The 18,916-nt window shown below is 37.0% G+C and overlaps 1 protein-coding gene across 1 annotated transcript in view; it reads left to right on the top strand.

Moving 5' to 3' along the window:
- CNTLN (centlein) overlaps window positions 1-18,916 on the top strand; it is a 969,919-nt gene that overhangs the window by 626,005 nt on the left and 324,998 nt on the right. Inside the window, exons 15-16 of the mRNA XM_053702639.1 lie at window positions 6,302-6,825; window positions 12,331-12,460. Coding sequence (XP_053558614.1) covers window positions 6,302-6,825; window positions 12,331-12,460 — 654 coding nt within the window. The remainder of the gene's footprint in view (window positions 1-6,301; window positions 6,826-12,330; window positions 12,461-18,916) is intronic.

Raw genomic sequence — 18,916 nt, forward strand, 5'->3', positions numbered from 1 at the left:
TCGGGTTGTGCTGTACACTCCAACAGAGGCCTTGCTGCGGCCTAGCTCACCTTGGCTCCTCCGCTTCTCTCCCTTCCTCTGTATACACTCTGCCCACCTCAGCCAGTGACAAACATAATACACAGCTGAGCTAACATATGATGCCTGCTTTCAGTAGCCCGCACCCGCATACATACATAATATCATTCATTATCTAAGTTACCATCTAACTGTAAATGTATGAGATGCTGAAAAAAAAATATTTATTGCACCGTACCGGTAGTGGTGTTAAAAAGTGCCGCCCCTATAAATCTGTCGCCCTAGGCACTGGCCTTGTTGGCCTAGGCCATAATACGCCCCTGCTCTGGTGTGCTGGGATGTCTTTTGCCTCCTCCTAGTGGTCCTAGAGGAATATTCCAACACGTAATGACTCGTGAACTCTCACCATCATGAAAAATATTAATTTATTATGTAAGCATACATTTTGCTTTTTATTTTGTCTAATGGATAAGCTGCTGGTGGAGTCCTTTTTAAATATTTGTTGGAGAGTTAAAGGGACAGTCTAGGCCAAAATAAACTTTCATGATTCAGATAGAGCATGTAATTTTAAACAATTTTCCAATTTACTTTTATCACCAATTTTGCTTTGTTCTCTTAGTATTCTTAGTTGAAAGCTTAACCTAGGAGGTTCATATGCTAATTTCTTAGACCTTGAAGGCCACCTCTTTTCAGAATGCATTTTAACAGTTTTTCACCACTAGAGGGTGTTAGTTCACATATTTCATATAGATAGCACTGTGCTCGTGCACGTGAAGTTATCTGGGAGCAGGCACTGATTGGCTAGACTGCAAGTCTGTCCAAAGAACTGAAATAAAGGGGCAGTTTGCAGAGGTTTAGATACAAGATAATCACAGAGGTTAAAAGTATATTATTATAACTGTGTTGGTTATGCAAACTGGGGAATGGGTAATAAAGGGATTATCTATCTTTTAAAACAATATAAATTCTGGTGTAGACTGTCCCTTTAAATTACATGCCATACATTTTAACTTTATCAGTACTCTTCTTTCCCTCAATGATTTATTCCTTAGCACACTTCTATTGAACAGATTTTAGGAAAAGCTATCTTTAGCATTTCATCTTTCTCCAATGTGTCTAGCACCATTGTGTTACTTAAAGGGACACTAAACCCAAATTTTTTTCTTTCATGATTCCGATAGAGCATGCCATTTTAAGCAACTTTTCTAATTTACTCCTATTATCATTTTTTCTTCGTTCTCTTGCTATGTTTATTTTAAAAGCATTTAAAAAAATGTGATGCATAGTAGCCGGCCCATTTTTGGTTTAGAACCTGGGTTATGCTTGCTTATTGTGGGTAAATGTAAGCCTCCAATAAGCAAGAGCTATCCATGGTGCAGAACCTAAAATCGGCTGGCTGCTAAGATTTACATTCCTGCTTTTAAAATAAAGATAGTAAGAGAACGAAGAAAAATTGATAATAGGAGTAAATTAGAAACTTGCTTAAAATTTCATGCTCTATCTAAATCATGAAAGAAAAAATTTGGGTTCAGTGTCCCTTTAACACTGTAGCATTATCTGTTCAGGGTTATAGGGCTTTTATGGCTTTTTATTTGGATACAGACAGTTGTTTCAAGCATTTACTTTTTTCAGAAGTGGCTGATATTTTATTTCTTTTTTTATTGGAAAGATAGCACACAACGTTATCATAAGGCTCTCTGCCAACAATTTTATAAAAATCTTATAGTCCAAAGTCAATAAAGAAATCGAACGGTACGATTCAGGGACATGGTCCTTCCTGGATAATGTTCTATGTTTATCTTCAGGATCACTCAGGAAAGCTGGTTTAGATATTCTTATAGCCAGCTTTTTGTTTAGATGTACATCTTCTAGCACAGGCAAATACTAAACATAGGTCTTCTAAGAAGGTAATTGGAGTCAGTCTGAGTGCATTCCTGGTCATTCTGTTTTTAAGAATTTTGTCCCCTGAAATATATTTCCAGTGTAGGAATAACTTTTGAATGCAACAAATGCCCCCCCCCCCCCTTTCTTAAGTTCCTTGGAACCCTATTAAGGCAAAGACTTGTGTTATAAGTTATTCACAAGCTTATGGATCTGGCCACCTTAGGATAGAGTTGGGGATTTCTATTTCAATTTCTGTTGTTTTTTTTTTTGCTAAACAAAGAGCATCACTGTATCCAGATTCAGGCATAACAACCAAGCTAAATTATTATGCATCTTAGATTGTGATGAGTAAAGTTTGTTTATTGTTTGATTTATTTATTTTTGAAGAAAATAATAATTCAGATTACTGAACAATAATAAAATACGCTTGAGTGCACGGACTTACATTTCTTCACCAGATTTAGTTTAGAACTTTAGGCCACAACTCGAAAAGCAAGTTTGCCTAATTATATCAACACTAAATACTGTATTCAACAAGATATTAAAACATTAGCACGGTGTCTTCTCTTTGTCTATGGATTGTCGTAGAAGAAATGCTGCAATTTAGAACAAATTATTTGATTGCTTGTACTGGTATCAAATGCCATATGGCCAAGTAATGAAGGCTGTCATCTTGTTATTATGGAATGACAAACATCATGTTAAAATAACACAGAGTAGAGGAAGTGCTCACATTCATTTATCTTAAGCTAGAGTGAGTAATTGAAATAATTTGAATTCTAGAGATTATAATGTCACCTAGTTTATTTTAGGTATTATCTTTATACTGTGATTCTAATTTCATATGCCAGGTATACATTTTCATCTCTGCAGATGCAAAGCGCTACATTGCTTCTTAGGGGTTTATGCCCAGAAGGCATATTCTATTTCTATTTAATCATTTTGACTGACTTGCTGTGTATAACATTCTGAAACGAGGAAAATAAAACATTCAAATAAATGTAAAGTACTAATAGCTTTAGGGGACAATAATATATTATAATAATTATCTTCATTATATAGGATTCTACTCACAATTTTAAGGGATATTCTATGTCAGATGAATTTTAGGCTGTATGATTTTTTTCCCATTCAAAATTGTTTAGTATATACATGGAGTGCAGAATTATTAGGCAAATGAGTATTTTGACCACATCATCCTCTTTATGCATGTTGTCTTACTCCAAGCTGTATAGGCTCGAAAGCCTACTACCAATTGAGCATATTAGGTGATGTGCATCTCTGTAATGAGAAGGGGTGTGGTCTAATGACATCAACACCCTATATCAGGTGTTCATAATTATTAGGCAACTTCCTTTCCTTTGGCAAAATGGGTCAAAAGAAGGACTTGACAGGCTCAGAAAAGTCAAAAATAGTGAGATATCTTGCAGAGGGATGCAGCACTCTTAAAATTGCAAAGCTTCTGAAGCGTGATCATCGAACAATCAAGCGTTTCATTCAAAATAGTCAACAGGGTCGCAAGAAGCGTGTGGAAAAACCAAGGCGCAAAATAACTACCAATGAACTGAGAAAAGTCAAGCGTGCAGCTGCCAAGATGCCACTTGCCACCAGTTTGGCCATATTTCAGAGCTGCAACATCACTGGAGTGCCCAAAAGCACAAGGTGTGCAATACTCAGAGACATGGCCAAGGTAAGAAAGGCTGAAAGACGACCACCACTGAACAAGACACACAAGCTGAAACGTCAAGACTGGGCCAAGAAATATCTCAAGACTGATTTTTCTAAGGTTTTATGGACTGATGAGATGAGAGTGAGTCTTGATGGGCCAGATGGATGGGCCCGTGGCTGGATTGGTAAAGGGCAGAGAGCTCCAGTCCGACTCAGATGCCAGCAAGGTGGAGGTGGAGTACTGGTTTGGGCTGGTATCATCAAAGATGAGCTTGTGGGGCCTTTTCGGGTTGAGGATGGAGTCAAGCTCAACTCCCAGTCCTACTGCAAGTTTCTGGAAGACACCTTCTTCAAGCAGTGGTACAGGAAGAAGTCTGCATCCTTCAAGAAAAACATGATTTTCATGCAGGACAATGCTCCATCACACGCGTCCAAGTACTCCACAGCGTGGCTGGCAAGAAAGGGTATAAAAGAAGAAAATCTAATGACATGGCCTCCTTGTTCACCTGATCTGAACCCCATTGAGAACCTGTGGTCCATCATCAAATGTGAGATTTACAAGGAGGGAAAACAGTACACCTCTCTGAACAGTGTCTGGGAGGCTGTGGTTGCTGCTGCACGCAATGTTGATGGTGAACAGATCAAAACACTGACAGAATCCATGGATGGCAGGCTTTTGAGTGTCCTTGCAAAGAAAGGTGGCTATATTGGTCACTGATTTGTTTTTGTTTTGTTTTTGAATGTCAGAAATGTATATTTGTGAATGTTGAGATGTTATATTGGTTTCACTGGTAAAAATAAATAATTGAAATGGGTATATATTTGTTTTTTATTAAGTTGCCTAATAATTATGCACAGTAATAGTCACCTGCACACACAGATATCCCCCTAAAATAGCTATAACTAAAAACAAACTAAAAACTACTTCCAAAACTATTCAGCTTTGATATTAATGAGTTTTTTGGGTTCATTGAGAACATGGTTGTTGTTCAATAATAATATTAATCCTCAAAAATACAACTTGCCTAATAATTCTGCACTCCCTGTATATATTAGTCAGGTAATGTCACCAGGATACAGTCAGTGCAAAAAATTACAAGGAAATAAGAGTGAGAAAATTGTAGATATATTGGTGGCACTTTGTCCTTTATATAGAAAGTTTGTTGTTATTTTATATCTCTAAAGAGACAGTCTACTCCAGATTTTTTATTTTTAAAAAAAAAATAATAATCCCTTTATTACTCATTCCCCAGTTTTGCATAACTAACACGGTTATATTAATGTACTTTTTACCTCTGTGGTTACCTTGTATCTAAGCCTCTACAGACTGCCCCCTTATTTCAGTTCTTTTGACAGACATGTATTTTAGCCAATCAGTGCTAACTGCACAGAAGGGAACAAAATGTTATCTATATGACACACATGAACTAGCTCTCTCTAGCTGTGAAAAACTTTAAAAATGCATTTAGATAAGAGGCGGCCTTCAAGGGCTTAGAAATTAGCATATAAACCTACCTAGGTTTAGCTTTAAAAAAAGAAAACCAAGAGAACAAAGCAAACTTGATAATAAAAGTACATTGGAAAACTGTTTAAAATTGCATGCCCTATCTGAATCATGAAAGTTTAATTTTAACTAACTGTCCCTGTAAAATTTAATTTCAATAGTTTAATTGTTGATTCCATTTAAAGGGACATTAAACTGCTGGCCGTTCGCTTGGTCACTAAACACCATTCTATTACTTTTCCACTTGTGTCTTCATACTGGGCACCGCCATCTTGGAAGTTAGGCACTCTGTGAGTGCACATTCGTAGACCAGTGGACAGCTGTGTTGTGCACTGCTGATTAGCTTGCATGATACGGAGCAGGAGCTTCACATTTTTGAAGTTGCTTTATTGCTTATTAATGTTGCCTTTTTTTAAAATAAATATTATGTAACTTTTGAACTGTGTATACAAACTGCTCTGTGTATTGTGTGTGCTGACCTAAAGCAAACAATACAGCTATGAATAGGCCAGCAACATCACTAGACTGTGATTATTCACCACTTATGCTACATGGTGCAAGAATACATGAGCTCAAAGATGACGGTGCCCAGTGTGAAAATGTTGATCTTCACCAACTAGTACCTGTGAAGTGTTAAAGCAATAAAACGGCTCTGATGAGAACTGCAGCCACAGGAGGAACATCAATGGCATGGAGAGTTATATGTTGTGTAATAGGTTGTTCAGGTTGTGTACAGCAGTTTAGTGTCCCTTTAACGGATAGTTTATTAGTATGTAGTAAGATCAACGACAATTATGATATTTAAATTTAAAAAAAACTAACCGTATAAACTAAACAAAGCCTTGTATTTTGTTTATTTTATGTACTATAGTATGCAGCACACTCACTACTAGATCCCTTTATTTATAATCTTTTCTAATGTTGTATACTATTACATTGTAAAAGAGAACCCTAGTGTAAAACATGTATTAAAATACATTAATAACTTGTTTAGGAATGGCTTTTTGCTGTATTGATATGAAAAAGTATAACATTATCCAGTATATTTTTGTTACATACTTTTTAGTGAATGACGACTGAACCATTTTTTTTCTTAGCTTTGCAGAATGTTTGAAATATTCTAACAATGTTTGCATGTCAATAGAAGTCTCATTTTTGTTCAACATGAGGTAGTTTATTAAATGGATTGGCTAATCAGATTTTAAACTTGTCTCATTTACACCTTAGATTAACCATTTGTCGCAAAAGTTGAAAGAATTAGAACCGGAAACAAGGAAATTACAGGAAGCAAATGAGGAGTTAACCAAAGAAAAACTTTCCCTAAAGACAACCATAAAGCATCTTCAAAGAGAAGCAGATGCAAGAGAGCAAAAGTTAGCAACAATAATTCTGGAAAATCAAGAAGTAAAAGGAGCTAGAGATAAATTAGAGATGAAAGAGGGTGAGCTAACTAGAGAAATCAAATCCCTTAAAAGACTGTTATCAGAAGAGGATAAGCTGAGAAATGAAAATCGCGATCTGAGAAGGCAATTGTGGACTCTGCAGCATACCCTAAAACAAACCAAAGTGACCAACCTAGCTTCCAAGGAAGCAAACAAACAAAAGGAAGTAAGAGCCAAGGTTAAGCAATCGGCAACAAAGAAGATCTCTCTGAGACGTCATCAAGCTTTTCTTAATCAGTCTATCAAAGTTATGAGCAGTATGTTTGAGAACTTCAGCAAAGACGGTTGGGAGAATGTGAGTGAAGACAGGTACGGCTCTCATTAACTTAGCTCTGTGGAGGGGACATTGTGCATATGCAAAGTACAAGCAAATGAAGATTGAATTTCAACTACTGTCGATTTGGTATTCAGAAAAAAACGCTGTCAGATCTTCTGAAATATCTTGGGAGGTCTTGTTCTGAGCTTATTGACTGAAATTTGCATGCAAAATTAGCCACAACTGTACAAGCAGTTGAATAGATGCCAGGAAGCCCAAAATAAGGCAATGCTTGATTTCTTCCAGTGATGCTATTTTCATGTAGTCATGAGCCTTGAAATTGACAGTTTGGCAGGTTGATTTAATTTGCTGGCCCTTTGCATATTCACCACTGACAGCTAAGGATTTCCAGGCAAGCCTACTAAGTCCGTTTAGTTATCTTGTGACATGCCTATCCTCTAGGAAAAGCAGTTTTTCCCCCCTTAATTTAGTTAGATACATTTTAAATGACCCATTTCAGATTGCTACCAGATGTCTACAAGCTGTTTAACATCCCTTAAATTAAGAACCATCCACACTAATTATTTCATGTATGTTTTATGTGCAGTCATTGTACTAACGTTAATTGAACATAGCTTAAAATGTTTTCTCTTGTATCAACGCTACATAGAGGGTTTGATTCTATTGTCTGTTTAGCACAGCACACCAGGAGCATCTTTTATTAATATAAACATCAAGCATTGTGACTCATACTAATTTTCTTACCTTTGGCATCTATGTTTGTAAAAGATAAACGTGTTCTCCTATATTTAGAGAAAATATGATTGCATAATATAATGACTTAGATTGCTGTTTAATAGTACCTACTAAAGATCACATGCTGCTTTTACACATAGACTTGTATTAAAATCTGGTAATATAAGTCAAATTAGAAAAACGTACTAGCAGTACTATAAAATATAATGGAAAACTCACACATCATTAAAGGGATATGGAACCCAAACATTTTTCTTTTTTTATTCAGACACAGCATTCAATTATAAAAAACGTTTTCCAATTTACTTCTATTATCAAATTGGCTTTATTCCCATGGCATTCTTTTTGAAGAGATACCTAGGTAAGTGTCTGGAGCACTAGATGTCAGGAAATAGTGCTGAAATCTAGTGCTCTTGCAGCACTGCTGCCATATAGTGCTTCAGACATGTGCATGCTCCTAAGCTTACATCCCTGCTTTTCAGTATAAGATACCAAGAGCACAAGACAATTTGATAATAGATGTCAATTAGAAAATAGTTTTAAAATTGCATGCTCTGAATCATGAAATAAAAAAAATGGGTTTCATCTCCCTTTAATAAATACAAATAACTTCAATCACAAACAAACATAATAATGCAAATAAATGTGATATAAAAGGATATCGTGTTGGTGATCCTGATATTGTAACATAAACTTAATATTAATATATAAGTGCCAAGTGACTACTCGCATAAACCTGAGCTATCATCAACTCAGGTAAAAATGCAGTCCTGAGAACAAGGCTGTCAGGCTCAGCTCCTCAGTGATCTCTGGTGTCTCGGAGAAAAGAAAACATAAAAACAGTGTGATATTGCATAACGCCAACACAAATGCTGAAAGGATTAGAGTTTTACTCGCACTTTATGGGAGCTAATCATAAGCCCCTCTAAGATTGCATCTGATCCTAGGCTGTCAGGCAAAGCCACACTGAAAGATTCAGGAACCGCTTCAAAATATAATTATTTATTTAAAACCTTTTAAAACATATGTAAATAAAAAATGCAACCTGGATAGCACAGTCATTCAGGGCTACAGTATAAAACTGTTACAAAATACAATTTCCACTTACTCTATGAAGAGGATGGCAACTGATTAAAACAATGTACCCGTATAGTAGCCAAAGTCCTTACTTGGGCTTATCATTAGCTCCCATAAAGTGTGAGTAAAACTCTAATCCTTTCCGCATTGTAATATTAAGTTTATGTTACAATATCACACTATTAGTGTTTTTTCTCTCTTTTATTTTAAGGGATTGAGGATCACCTACACGATATCCTTTTATATCACATTCATCTCCCTTTAGTATAATGGTGCAAAATGTATAGAGTTAAAATCATAATCCTTATATAGTCAACAATGATAATACATTTTAAATTAACCCATTAGCTGTCTGGAATTTCAGAGATATCTTGCCCAAAATACCAGATAATGTTTAGAATTTTTGCTTTCACTATTTAAACAGAAGTAGAGCCTTCACTTTTTTGATTTAGCTATGAAAAATATTTTTATATATATATATATATATATATATATTAATATATATATATTAATATATATATTTATATACACAGTATATATTAGTAGAAAACCAAAGGTATCTTGAATCTCCTTTGTTCAGAAATAGCAGACATGCATGGCTTTATTGATTTTTGGTAATTAGAAAGCCACTAATTGCTGCTGCTCACAACACTTCTGAGATTCCCGGTAGTTAAGGCGTTAATTGGTTAGCTGACAAGTGAAAAATTATTGTAGTGTAGGGTTTACCCTTTCACCTGACACCTCCCAAAAAGCAATTTTCCCTCTTGCACACTGCTTTCCACAATCTTAGGTACTGACAGACAGTCTTCCAATATGAAGTTTTAGGGCTTCTTTTAATTAATTTGTTTTTCTTCTTAAACGGGAAGAGTCCACAGCTGCATTCATTACTTTTAGGAATTCAGAACCTGGCCACCAGGAGGAGGCAAAGACACCCCAGCCAAAGGCTTAAATACCTCCCCCACTTCCCTCATCCCCCAGTCATTCATTGTCTTTCATCACAGGAGGGTGGCAGAGAAGTGTCAGAAGATTAAAGTTAGTCTCTTATGGAGGGTAGTACTCTTCAAAACGGGACTTGAGTTTTAAGTAATCCTGTCAACCTTTCACTGAGAGCATGGATGAAAGTTAGAGTCCGGAGATGCAGGGAGTGTCGCCCTTGCGAAACCATCCCGACTCATGTTTTCTTTTTAAGCTTTACCAAATTATCGCTTTTCTATTTGGTTTCGTGACAGCTTTATGAATCTTTTCAAAGGTTCTTGGTGCCCTTCTTCTGTCTTCAGACAGTAGGGTATTGTGGTGCTTCCCTATTTGGATGGTATCTTGGAATTAGCTTAAGCTTTTCATTTATTAAAGCCGGACAGATAGTTCAGCATGCTAATGCACTGTGGCCGAGCCCTGTTGCAACTTGAGGGTTGCAGGTTCAATTTTTGGTGAGGTCTATTCAGCCTTTCATCTTTCAGAGGTCGACTAAATGAGCAGCGTCTTCAGTCCCTTACGGGTGATTAGACGCGCTTTACAAATACCCAATACATACATATGAAAGAGCGGTATTCAAATATATGGACTTTTCTTTTTGTGGAATCCATCATGAATCAACTAAGTTTTGTTTCTTCAAGACATGGTTAGAGGATTTAATTTATCTAAGGGTTTCGTGATTCCTCAGTCAAGGGTCACTTCAGCAAGGACAACCCAGGTTGTTCACTAAAAATGGGCCGGCATCTAAACTTACATTCTTGCAGTTCAAATAAAGATACAAAGAGAATGAATAAAATTTGATAATAGGAGTAAATTAGAAAGTTGCTTAAAATGGCATGCTCTATCTGAATTACGAAAGAAAAATTTGGGTTCAGTGTCCCTTTAAGAAGTATCTTGAATACGTTCTTAGATGGGATTAATCTCCTGTCTATTTTCTACGATTTTAGACATTTGGGAGGTGGATTATCTCAGCCGTCAGTCTTTACATCCGGGAGAGTGGTGTCTCTATACAGATGTGTCTTCTCAATTTCCCAGGTACCTTTTCAGGTCCAGGGATCCTCAGGTGGAGATGGTGGATGCATTAGCAGTGTCTTGGTTTTGCAACCTGACTACATCCTTCCGCTTCTGTTTTTTTTCCTCCAAAGGTGATTTCCAAGATCATATTGGAACAGTGTCATGTGTTTCTGATAGCATCAGCATGGCCTTACAGGTTTGGTATGTGGATCTTGTTCAGATGTCCAAGTTGCCATCCTTGACCACTTTCTCTTTGGCCAGCCCTCTTGTTCTAGGGGCTATTTTTCCATCAGGATCTCAAATTACTAAGTTGGGGGTATGGAAATTGATTAGTGTTTAGTCATAGAGGTATCAAGCCTGTTCATTTATTAATTTCTCCTTTTTGTAGTCTTATTTGGTTTGAAGATGATCTATTTTCGTGGAAAGTGTTGTTTCTTTTGACTATATCTTCTGCTACAAGAGTTTCTGATTTATCAGCTCTCTCTTGTGTGTCTCCTTATCTGATTTTTTTATCTAGATAAGTTGTTTTGTGGACTTCTTTTTTTTCCTAAGGTTGTGAATTTAAACAACATTAGTAGAGAAATTGTTGTTCCTTCTTTGTGTCCTAATCCTAAAGAATTCTTTGAGAGTTCTTTACATCCTTTGGATGTGGTAAGAGCTTTATAATTCTATATCGAAGTTACTAGGATTTTAGAAGACTTCTAGTCTATCTGCTGTTTTTCTGGTTCCAGTAAAGGTTAGGAAGCTTCTGCCATTTATTTGGCATCCTGATTAAAGCTTTTGTTTTTCAAGGCTTATTTCGAGGCAGGGCAGGCTCCGCCTCAGAGTTTTACAGCTCAGTCTAAGTTCAGTCGCCATTTCTTGGGCTTTTTCAGAATGAATCTTAGGTTGATCAAATTTGCAAATCAGTAATTTGGTCTTTGTATACTTTTATTGTTTTTATCATTTTGATGTATTTGCTTCTTCTGAAGCAGTCTTTGGTAGAAAAAGTTCTTCAGGCAGCTGTTTCAGTTTGATTCTACTGCTTTTGATTTAAGTGTTTTCAAGGAAAACCTGTTTATTGTGTGGATTTAATTTATCAGTGGAAATAGCTGTTGTTATTTAATCCCTCCCTTTCTAGTGACTCTTCTGTGGACTTCCACATCTTGGGTATTTCTATCCCATACGTCACTAGCTCATGGACACTTGCCAATTACATGAAAGAAAAGATAATTTATGTAAGAACTTACCTGATAAATGCATTTATTTCATATTGGCAAGAGTCCATGAGGCCCACCCTTTTTATGGTGGTTATGGTTTTTGTATAAAAGCACAGTTATTTTTCCAGTTCCTCTTTTTGTATGCTTTTCTACTCCTTATTTTATCACCCCACTACTTGGCTGTTCATTAAACTGAATTGTGGGTGTGGTGAGGGCTGTATTTATAGGCATTTGAGGTTTGAGAAACTTTGCCCCTCCTGGTAGGATTGCATATCCCATACGTCACTAGCTTATGGACTCTTGCCAATATGAAAGTTCTTACATAAATAATGTTTTTCCAGTTATTCATTTACATGTCTGTTTATTTGAGTTTCCTTTTTCCAAATTTCTGTACCATGTGCAATACAATATAGTTTTATTATTTAGGAGAAAAGTGTTACTTTTGTCTTGTAAAAAATATCTACTATACATGCAAAGGTGTATGTATATTTATTTTATAAAATATAATGCATAAAATGATTTTTCTCTTTTAAAACTCAGTGATTCTGAAATCGAATCTTCTGAGAGCTTAGGACAAGTGATTTTAAAATCAACCCAGACAGCTTGCTCATCCCTTGGGGAAACTAGCACTATGGAGGAAAGTACAACTGATGAATTTACTGATAACAAGGTAAATATTTGTGGCATATTTTTATATTACAAATATAATATCTGAATTAAGGTTTGTTTAGAGCGTAATGAGGCAATCTGTAGCACTCAGTAAATTTTGTGTTTTCACAGTTTCCCGTTTTCTTTCAATCAACTCAAAGCATGTGTATATTTTATTATTATATTATTAAGATTTTATTTGAGACACTTAAAATTTTAATTTTGCTGCTTTATTTTTACTTCACGTTACTTAATTTTCTTAGATGTCCATTAAAGTTAAGATCTCATTATATACATGTATGTATATTTTGTTTGTGTTTAGTAATAGACCACATATTGTTTGATTAATGAAAGAATAAGTCCCCACTTTGAAAGGCTTTTACCCCATAACAAACATAAATATTATTATTAAAAATAGACCTAAAAAGTGCATGTATTCTCTTCTGCATTTAATTCTTTAGTAGACTTTTTCCTAGTACTATAGTTTCTATTTGTGTTACAAATACATGGAAGTGTGTTGATTTTTTTGTGGTTATTTGTAAATGTATTTTATTTATTAGTTTATTTATTCATGTGTCTTGTTATTTATTCTTGATTGTGATGCAGAAATAAATTATAAGAAAACAGACACATTATTTTTCCCTATCAATAATTCTAAGGTAACAAACTCCCCACAGCCAGCAGTTACACAATCAATGCAGCAGTTGATTTGCTGATCTGACCACATATCCTAATTGATTATGGATGATATATAAATATTGAAGCCTTGGGGTAAAACTTATCACTTTAAAGAGATGCAATATTTATGAAAAAAAAGATAAAGAACTTATTTCCATAATATAAACTACTGTTCAATTTTTAATTAATATTTTCCCCCAAAATGCAGTGATTTAGTTTTTGCAGAAATATTTATTTAAGAAGAAAAAAAGATGATTTTTTCTTTGGTAACTTTTATCACACACTTGCAAGTGTTTTGTTTTATCTTACCATGCTGTGGAAGTGACCAATAAAGTGTCTCTGGACTTTTTATCCATATCCCGTAGCACCGCTTTTTTTGTTCTTTAAAACTTTTATCATGTGCTTTACCTGCTGCTGCCACAGTTAGAGGAGTTTGTTGTCTTCTTATTAACTGCTTCTCCTGTGTTAAAATATGTTTTTGAGTAACAGCTGTTTGTTGCCCGCTTCTTTAGTTTTTTTTTTGCATCAGCTTTATTTTTCACTAGTTGATAAGCCTGCCCAGAGGGCAGTCTGTGTGTTAAAAATGAAACACCTCAAGCTACAAAAAATAAAAAAGTAAAAATACAGAAAAAAAATAAACAAGGCTATCCAAAATAATAAAATTGAACCTAAACTAATACCCCAATAAAATTAAAAAATCCCCCCAAATTAAAAACACTGCCTAATCTAATACTAAACTATCAATAGCCCTTTAAATGGCTTTTTGTAGGGCATTGCTCTAAAGAAATCAGCTCTTTTACATTAAAAATAAACAAAGTCCCCCTAACAGTAAAACCCCCCACCCATCAAACCCCCCAAAATTAAAAAAAAAATAACACTAATAAACTTAAACTATCCATTGCCCCTAAAGGGGCATTTGTATGCATTGTTTGTTTGTTTTTCCATTCAGCGGACTCTGTGGCTTTTAAAAATGTAGGACTAGATTACAAGTGAGACTCTTTCTTAACGTGCACCCTTAAAGGGGCAAATTTGCCTGCTCACGGGCACATATTAAATAACCAAGCATTACAAGTGACTGGGTAATGTGATGCAAATTTGAGGTTTCACTTTTTCTGTAAGACTTCCCTCAACGCTCAAAATTTTAAGTGTTCTATAAAAAAAATTATCTGTTTAACGGGACATAAAAGTGCAAAAAGCAAATGTTTTAATATGTTAGATCATTTTATTATTGCACTATTGCTTGCACATAGCTTGCAAAATGGGGTTGAACACATAGTTAAAGTCAGTTCCAGGGCAGCAATGAACTATTGGCCAGATAGCTGATCACATCTGGTAGGCCAATGACAAGATAAATTTGTGTGTATCCAACCTAATGCCTCATCTCGGGCCTGTTTCTTTAAAGATTTTCTCTCAAGTGATGATATCTTATTACATCTATTAGCACAAGAGTCTAGAAAAGAAAAGTTTGCTATATCTTTGTATGAGATGTTTCCTGCATTTCTGTATGTGAAGGAGAGACAAATACTGGACAAGGTGTTTATCTGAGGAATAAAACGTAAACAAATCTGTTTGCTAGCTAAAGAAATACTAACAATGGAATTAGTTTTTCTCTTGTTAAGTGTATCCAGTCCACGGATCATCCATTACTTGTGGGATATTCTCCTTCCCAACAGGAAGTTGCAAGAGGATCACCCACAGCTGTAAAAGTTCAGCAAAGATATGACATAAAAAGTTATGAATGTTACATCTAAGGAACAGCAAGGAGGAATATCAGATAGTTCCTCAGATGTAAAGTTAATCTCTGCCAAATCCTAGTGAATAATAAATAACGAGGCTTAAGTTACTATTCACTTAAAAGGCAATTTCAAGTCAGTTATTATGCATAAGGAGCCAAGTAGGTAATTGTAGTATCAACAGATGTAAGTTATTACTTTAGTAGTAGAATACAAAGCTAACGGTATAGTATATGCATAATAATATAAGCATTGAGTAAATAAGTACTTTGCTAAGAGTAACTGTGAATCAGACCTGAATCCTGTGTTTGGAGGAGCGTTTCTCATACACACGCTGCTACCTGCTGCGTCTCTGTGAGGGAGAGCTGACCGGCTGTAGCTGATGACGTCAGCGCAATATACACGCTGAGAGCGAGTAAGCAGAAGCGCTCAGGAACTTGTGCAGGGATCAGCTGGGTTGCGGCTAGAGAGTGCGTCCAAGGCAGATTAGATGATATAGCTGCTCACAGGATTCTGATGGGAATAGCAAGGTTAGTTTGATAAACGGTGACTTGTGCCAAAATAGTAAAATCACTGAAGAGGCAAGGCTGGAACAAGCTGAAGAAGCTCAATTGTAACATCACTTCAGAGAGGAGCAAGTAGTATGAAGTCAAATGGATAGGAATCAACTTCAATTAGCCAGCAAGGTGTGGTAGTAGGAGGTGCTCTTTTATAGGGAGCACCTTAAAGGCACAGTTAAAGTGAACATAACAACTTGTAACCCTTACAACAGCAGAGCTGCTATATAGCTCCTCCCCTCACTGCCATATCCAGTCATTCTCTTGCAACTCTCAACAAAGATGGACGTAGTAAGAGGAGAGTGGTGTATTATAGTTAGTTTTTTAACTTCAATCAAAAGTTTATTTTTAAATGGTACCAGAGTGTACTGTTTCATCTCAGGCAGCATTAGAAGAAGAATCTGCCTGTGATTTCTATGATCTTAGCAGAAGTAACTAAGATCCATTGCTGTTCTCACATATTCTGAGGAGTGAGGTAACTTCAGAGAGGGAATGGCGTGCAATAAGGTATGTACAGTTAATATTTTTCTAGGGATGGAATTTGCTAGAAAATGCTGCTGATACCGGATTAATGTAAGTAAAGCCTTAAATGGTATCAGGCTTATTAATGTAAGTAAAGCCTTAAATGGTATCAGGCTTATTAATAGAGATACATACTCTTATAAAAGTGTAATATAAAACGTTTGCTGGCATGTTTAATCATTTTTATATATGTTTGGTGACAAAACTTATTGGGGCCTAGTTTTTTTCCACATGGCTGGTTTGATTTTTGCCTAGTAACAGTTCCTGAGGCTTTCCACTGTTGCAATATGAGTGGGAAGGGCCTATTTTAGTGCTTTTCTGTGCAGATAAAAATACTGACAGAGACATTCAGCTTCTTCCTGCATGATCCAGAACATCTCTGAAGGGCTCAAAAGGCTTCAAAGTCGTGTTTGAGGAGGGTAACAATCACAGTAGACTGTGGCAGTTGTTGTGACTGTGTTTAAAAAACGTTTTTGTCATTTATTATTCTGTTTTTGTTATTAAAGGGTTAATCATCCATTTGCAAGTGGGTGCAATGCTCTGCTGACTTGTTACATACACTGTTTTTGTTAGTGTAACTGCCTTTTTTCACTGTTATTTCAAATTTTGTCAAAATTTGATTCTCTTAAAGGCACAGTAACGTTTTTTATATTGCTTGTTAACTTGCTTTAAAGTGTTTTCCAAGCTTGCTAGTCTCATTGCTAGTCTGTACAAACATGTCTGAAACAGAGGATACTTGTTCATTATGTTTAAAAGCCATGGTGGAGCCCCATAGGAGAATGTGTACTAAATGTATTGATTTCACCTTAAACAGTAAAGATCAGTCTTTATCTATAAAAGAATTGTCACCAGAGGGGTCTGTCGAGGGGGAAGTTATGCCGACTAACTCTCCCCACGTGTCGGACCCTTCGCCTCCCGCTCAAGGGACGCACGCTAATATGGCGCCAAGTACATCAGGGACGCCCATAGCGATTACTTTGCAGGACATGGCTGCAATCATGAATAATACCCTGTCAGAGGTATTATCCAGATTGCCTGAATTGAGAGGCAAGCGCGATAGCTCTGGGGTTAGACGAGATACAGAGCGCGTAGATGCTGTAAGAGCTATGTCTGATACTGCGTCATAATATGCAGAACCTGAGGACGGAGAGCTTCTGTCTGTGGGTGACGCGTCTGAATCGGGGAGACCTGATTCAGAGATTTCTAATTTAAAATTTAAAATTGAGAACCTCCGTGTATTGCTTGGGGAGGTATTAGCTGCTCTGAATGACTGTGACACAATTGCAGTGCCAGAGAAATTGTGTAGGCTGGATAAATACTATGCAGTGCCGGTGAGTACTGATGTTTTTCCAATACCTAAAAGGCTTACAGAAATTATTAGTAAGGAGTGGGATAGGCCCGGTGTGCCCTTTTCCCCACCTCCTATATTTAGAAAAATGTTTCCAATAGATGCCACTACACGGGACTTATGGCAGACTGTCTCTAAGGTGGAGGGAGCAGTTTCTACTTTAGCAAAGCGTACCACTATCCCGGTTGAGGGCAGTTGTGCTTTTTCAGATCCAATGGATAAAAAATTAGAGGGTTACCTTAAGAAAATGTTTATTCAACAAGGTTTTATTTTACAGCCCCTTGCATGCATTGCGCCTGTCACTGCTGCGACAGCGGCATTCTGGGTTGGGGCCCTGGAAGAGGCCATCCATACAGCTCCATTGACTGAAATTGTTGACAAGCTTAGAACTCCTAAGCTAGCTAACTCATTTGTTCCTGATGCCATTGTTCATTTGACTAAACTAACGGCTAAGAATTCCGGATTCGCCATCCAGGCGCGCAGGGCGCTATGGCTCAAATCCTGGTCAGCTGATGTGACTTCAAAGTCTAAATTACTCAACATTCCTTTCAAGGGGCAGACCTTATTCGGGCCTGGTTTGAAAGACATTATTGCTGACATTACTGGAGGTAAGGGTCATACCCTTCCTCAGGACAGGGCCAAATCAAAGGCCAAACAGTCTAATTTTCGTGCCTTTCGAAATTTCAAGGCAGGTGCAGCATCAACTTCCTCTGCTTCAAAACAAGAGGGAACTTTTGCTCAATCCAAGCAGGCCTGGAAACCTAACCAGTCCTGGAACAAGGGCAAGCAAAAGCCTGCTGCTGCCTCTAAGACAGCATGAAGGAGCGGCCCCCTATCCGACAACGGATCTAGTAGGGGGCAGACTCTCTCTCTTCTCCCAGGCGTGGGCAAGAGATGTTCAGGATCCCTGGGCCTTGGAGATCATATCTCAGGGATATCTTCTGGACTTCAAAGCTTCTCCTCCACAAGGGAGATTTCACCTTTCAAGATTATCTGCAAACCAGATAAAGAAAGAGGCATTACTAAGCTGCGTACAAGATCTCCTTGTAATGGGAGTGATCCATCCAGTTCCGCGGACGGAACAAGGACAGGGGTTTTATTCAAATCTGTTTGTGGTTCCCAAAAAAGAGGGAACCTTCAGACCAATTTTGGATTTAAAGATCCTAAACAAATTCCTCAGAGTTCCGTCATTCAAGATGGAAACTATTCAAACCATTTTACCCATGATCCAAGAGGGTCAGTACATGACCACAGTGGACTTAAAGGATGCCTACCTTCATATTCCGATTCACAAGAATCATCATCAGTTCCTGAGGTTTGCCTTTCTAGACAGGCATTACCAATTTGTAGCTCTTCCATTCGGGTTGGCTACAGCCCCAAGAATTTTTACAAAGGTTCTGGGCTCACTTCTGGCGGTCCTAAGACCGCGAGGCATAGCGGTGGCTCCTTACCTGGACGATATCCTGATACAGGCGTCAAGCTTTCAAATTGCAAAATTTGATAGTTCTGGCATTCCTGAGGTCGCATGGGTGGAAAGTGAACGAAGAAAAGAGTTCTCTATCTCCTCTCACGAGGGTTTCCTTCCTAGGGACTCTAATAGATTCTGTAGATATGAAAATTTACCTGACGGAGTCCAGGTT

Source organism: Bombina bombina, chromosome 2, assembly GCF_027579735.1.
Source record: "Bombina bombina isolate aBomBom1 chromosome 2, aBomBom1.pri, whole genome shotgun sequence".
In the NCBI taxonomy this organism is placed as follows: Eukaryota; Metazoa; Chordata; class Amphibia; order Anura; family Bombinatoridae; genus Bombina; species Bombina bombina.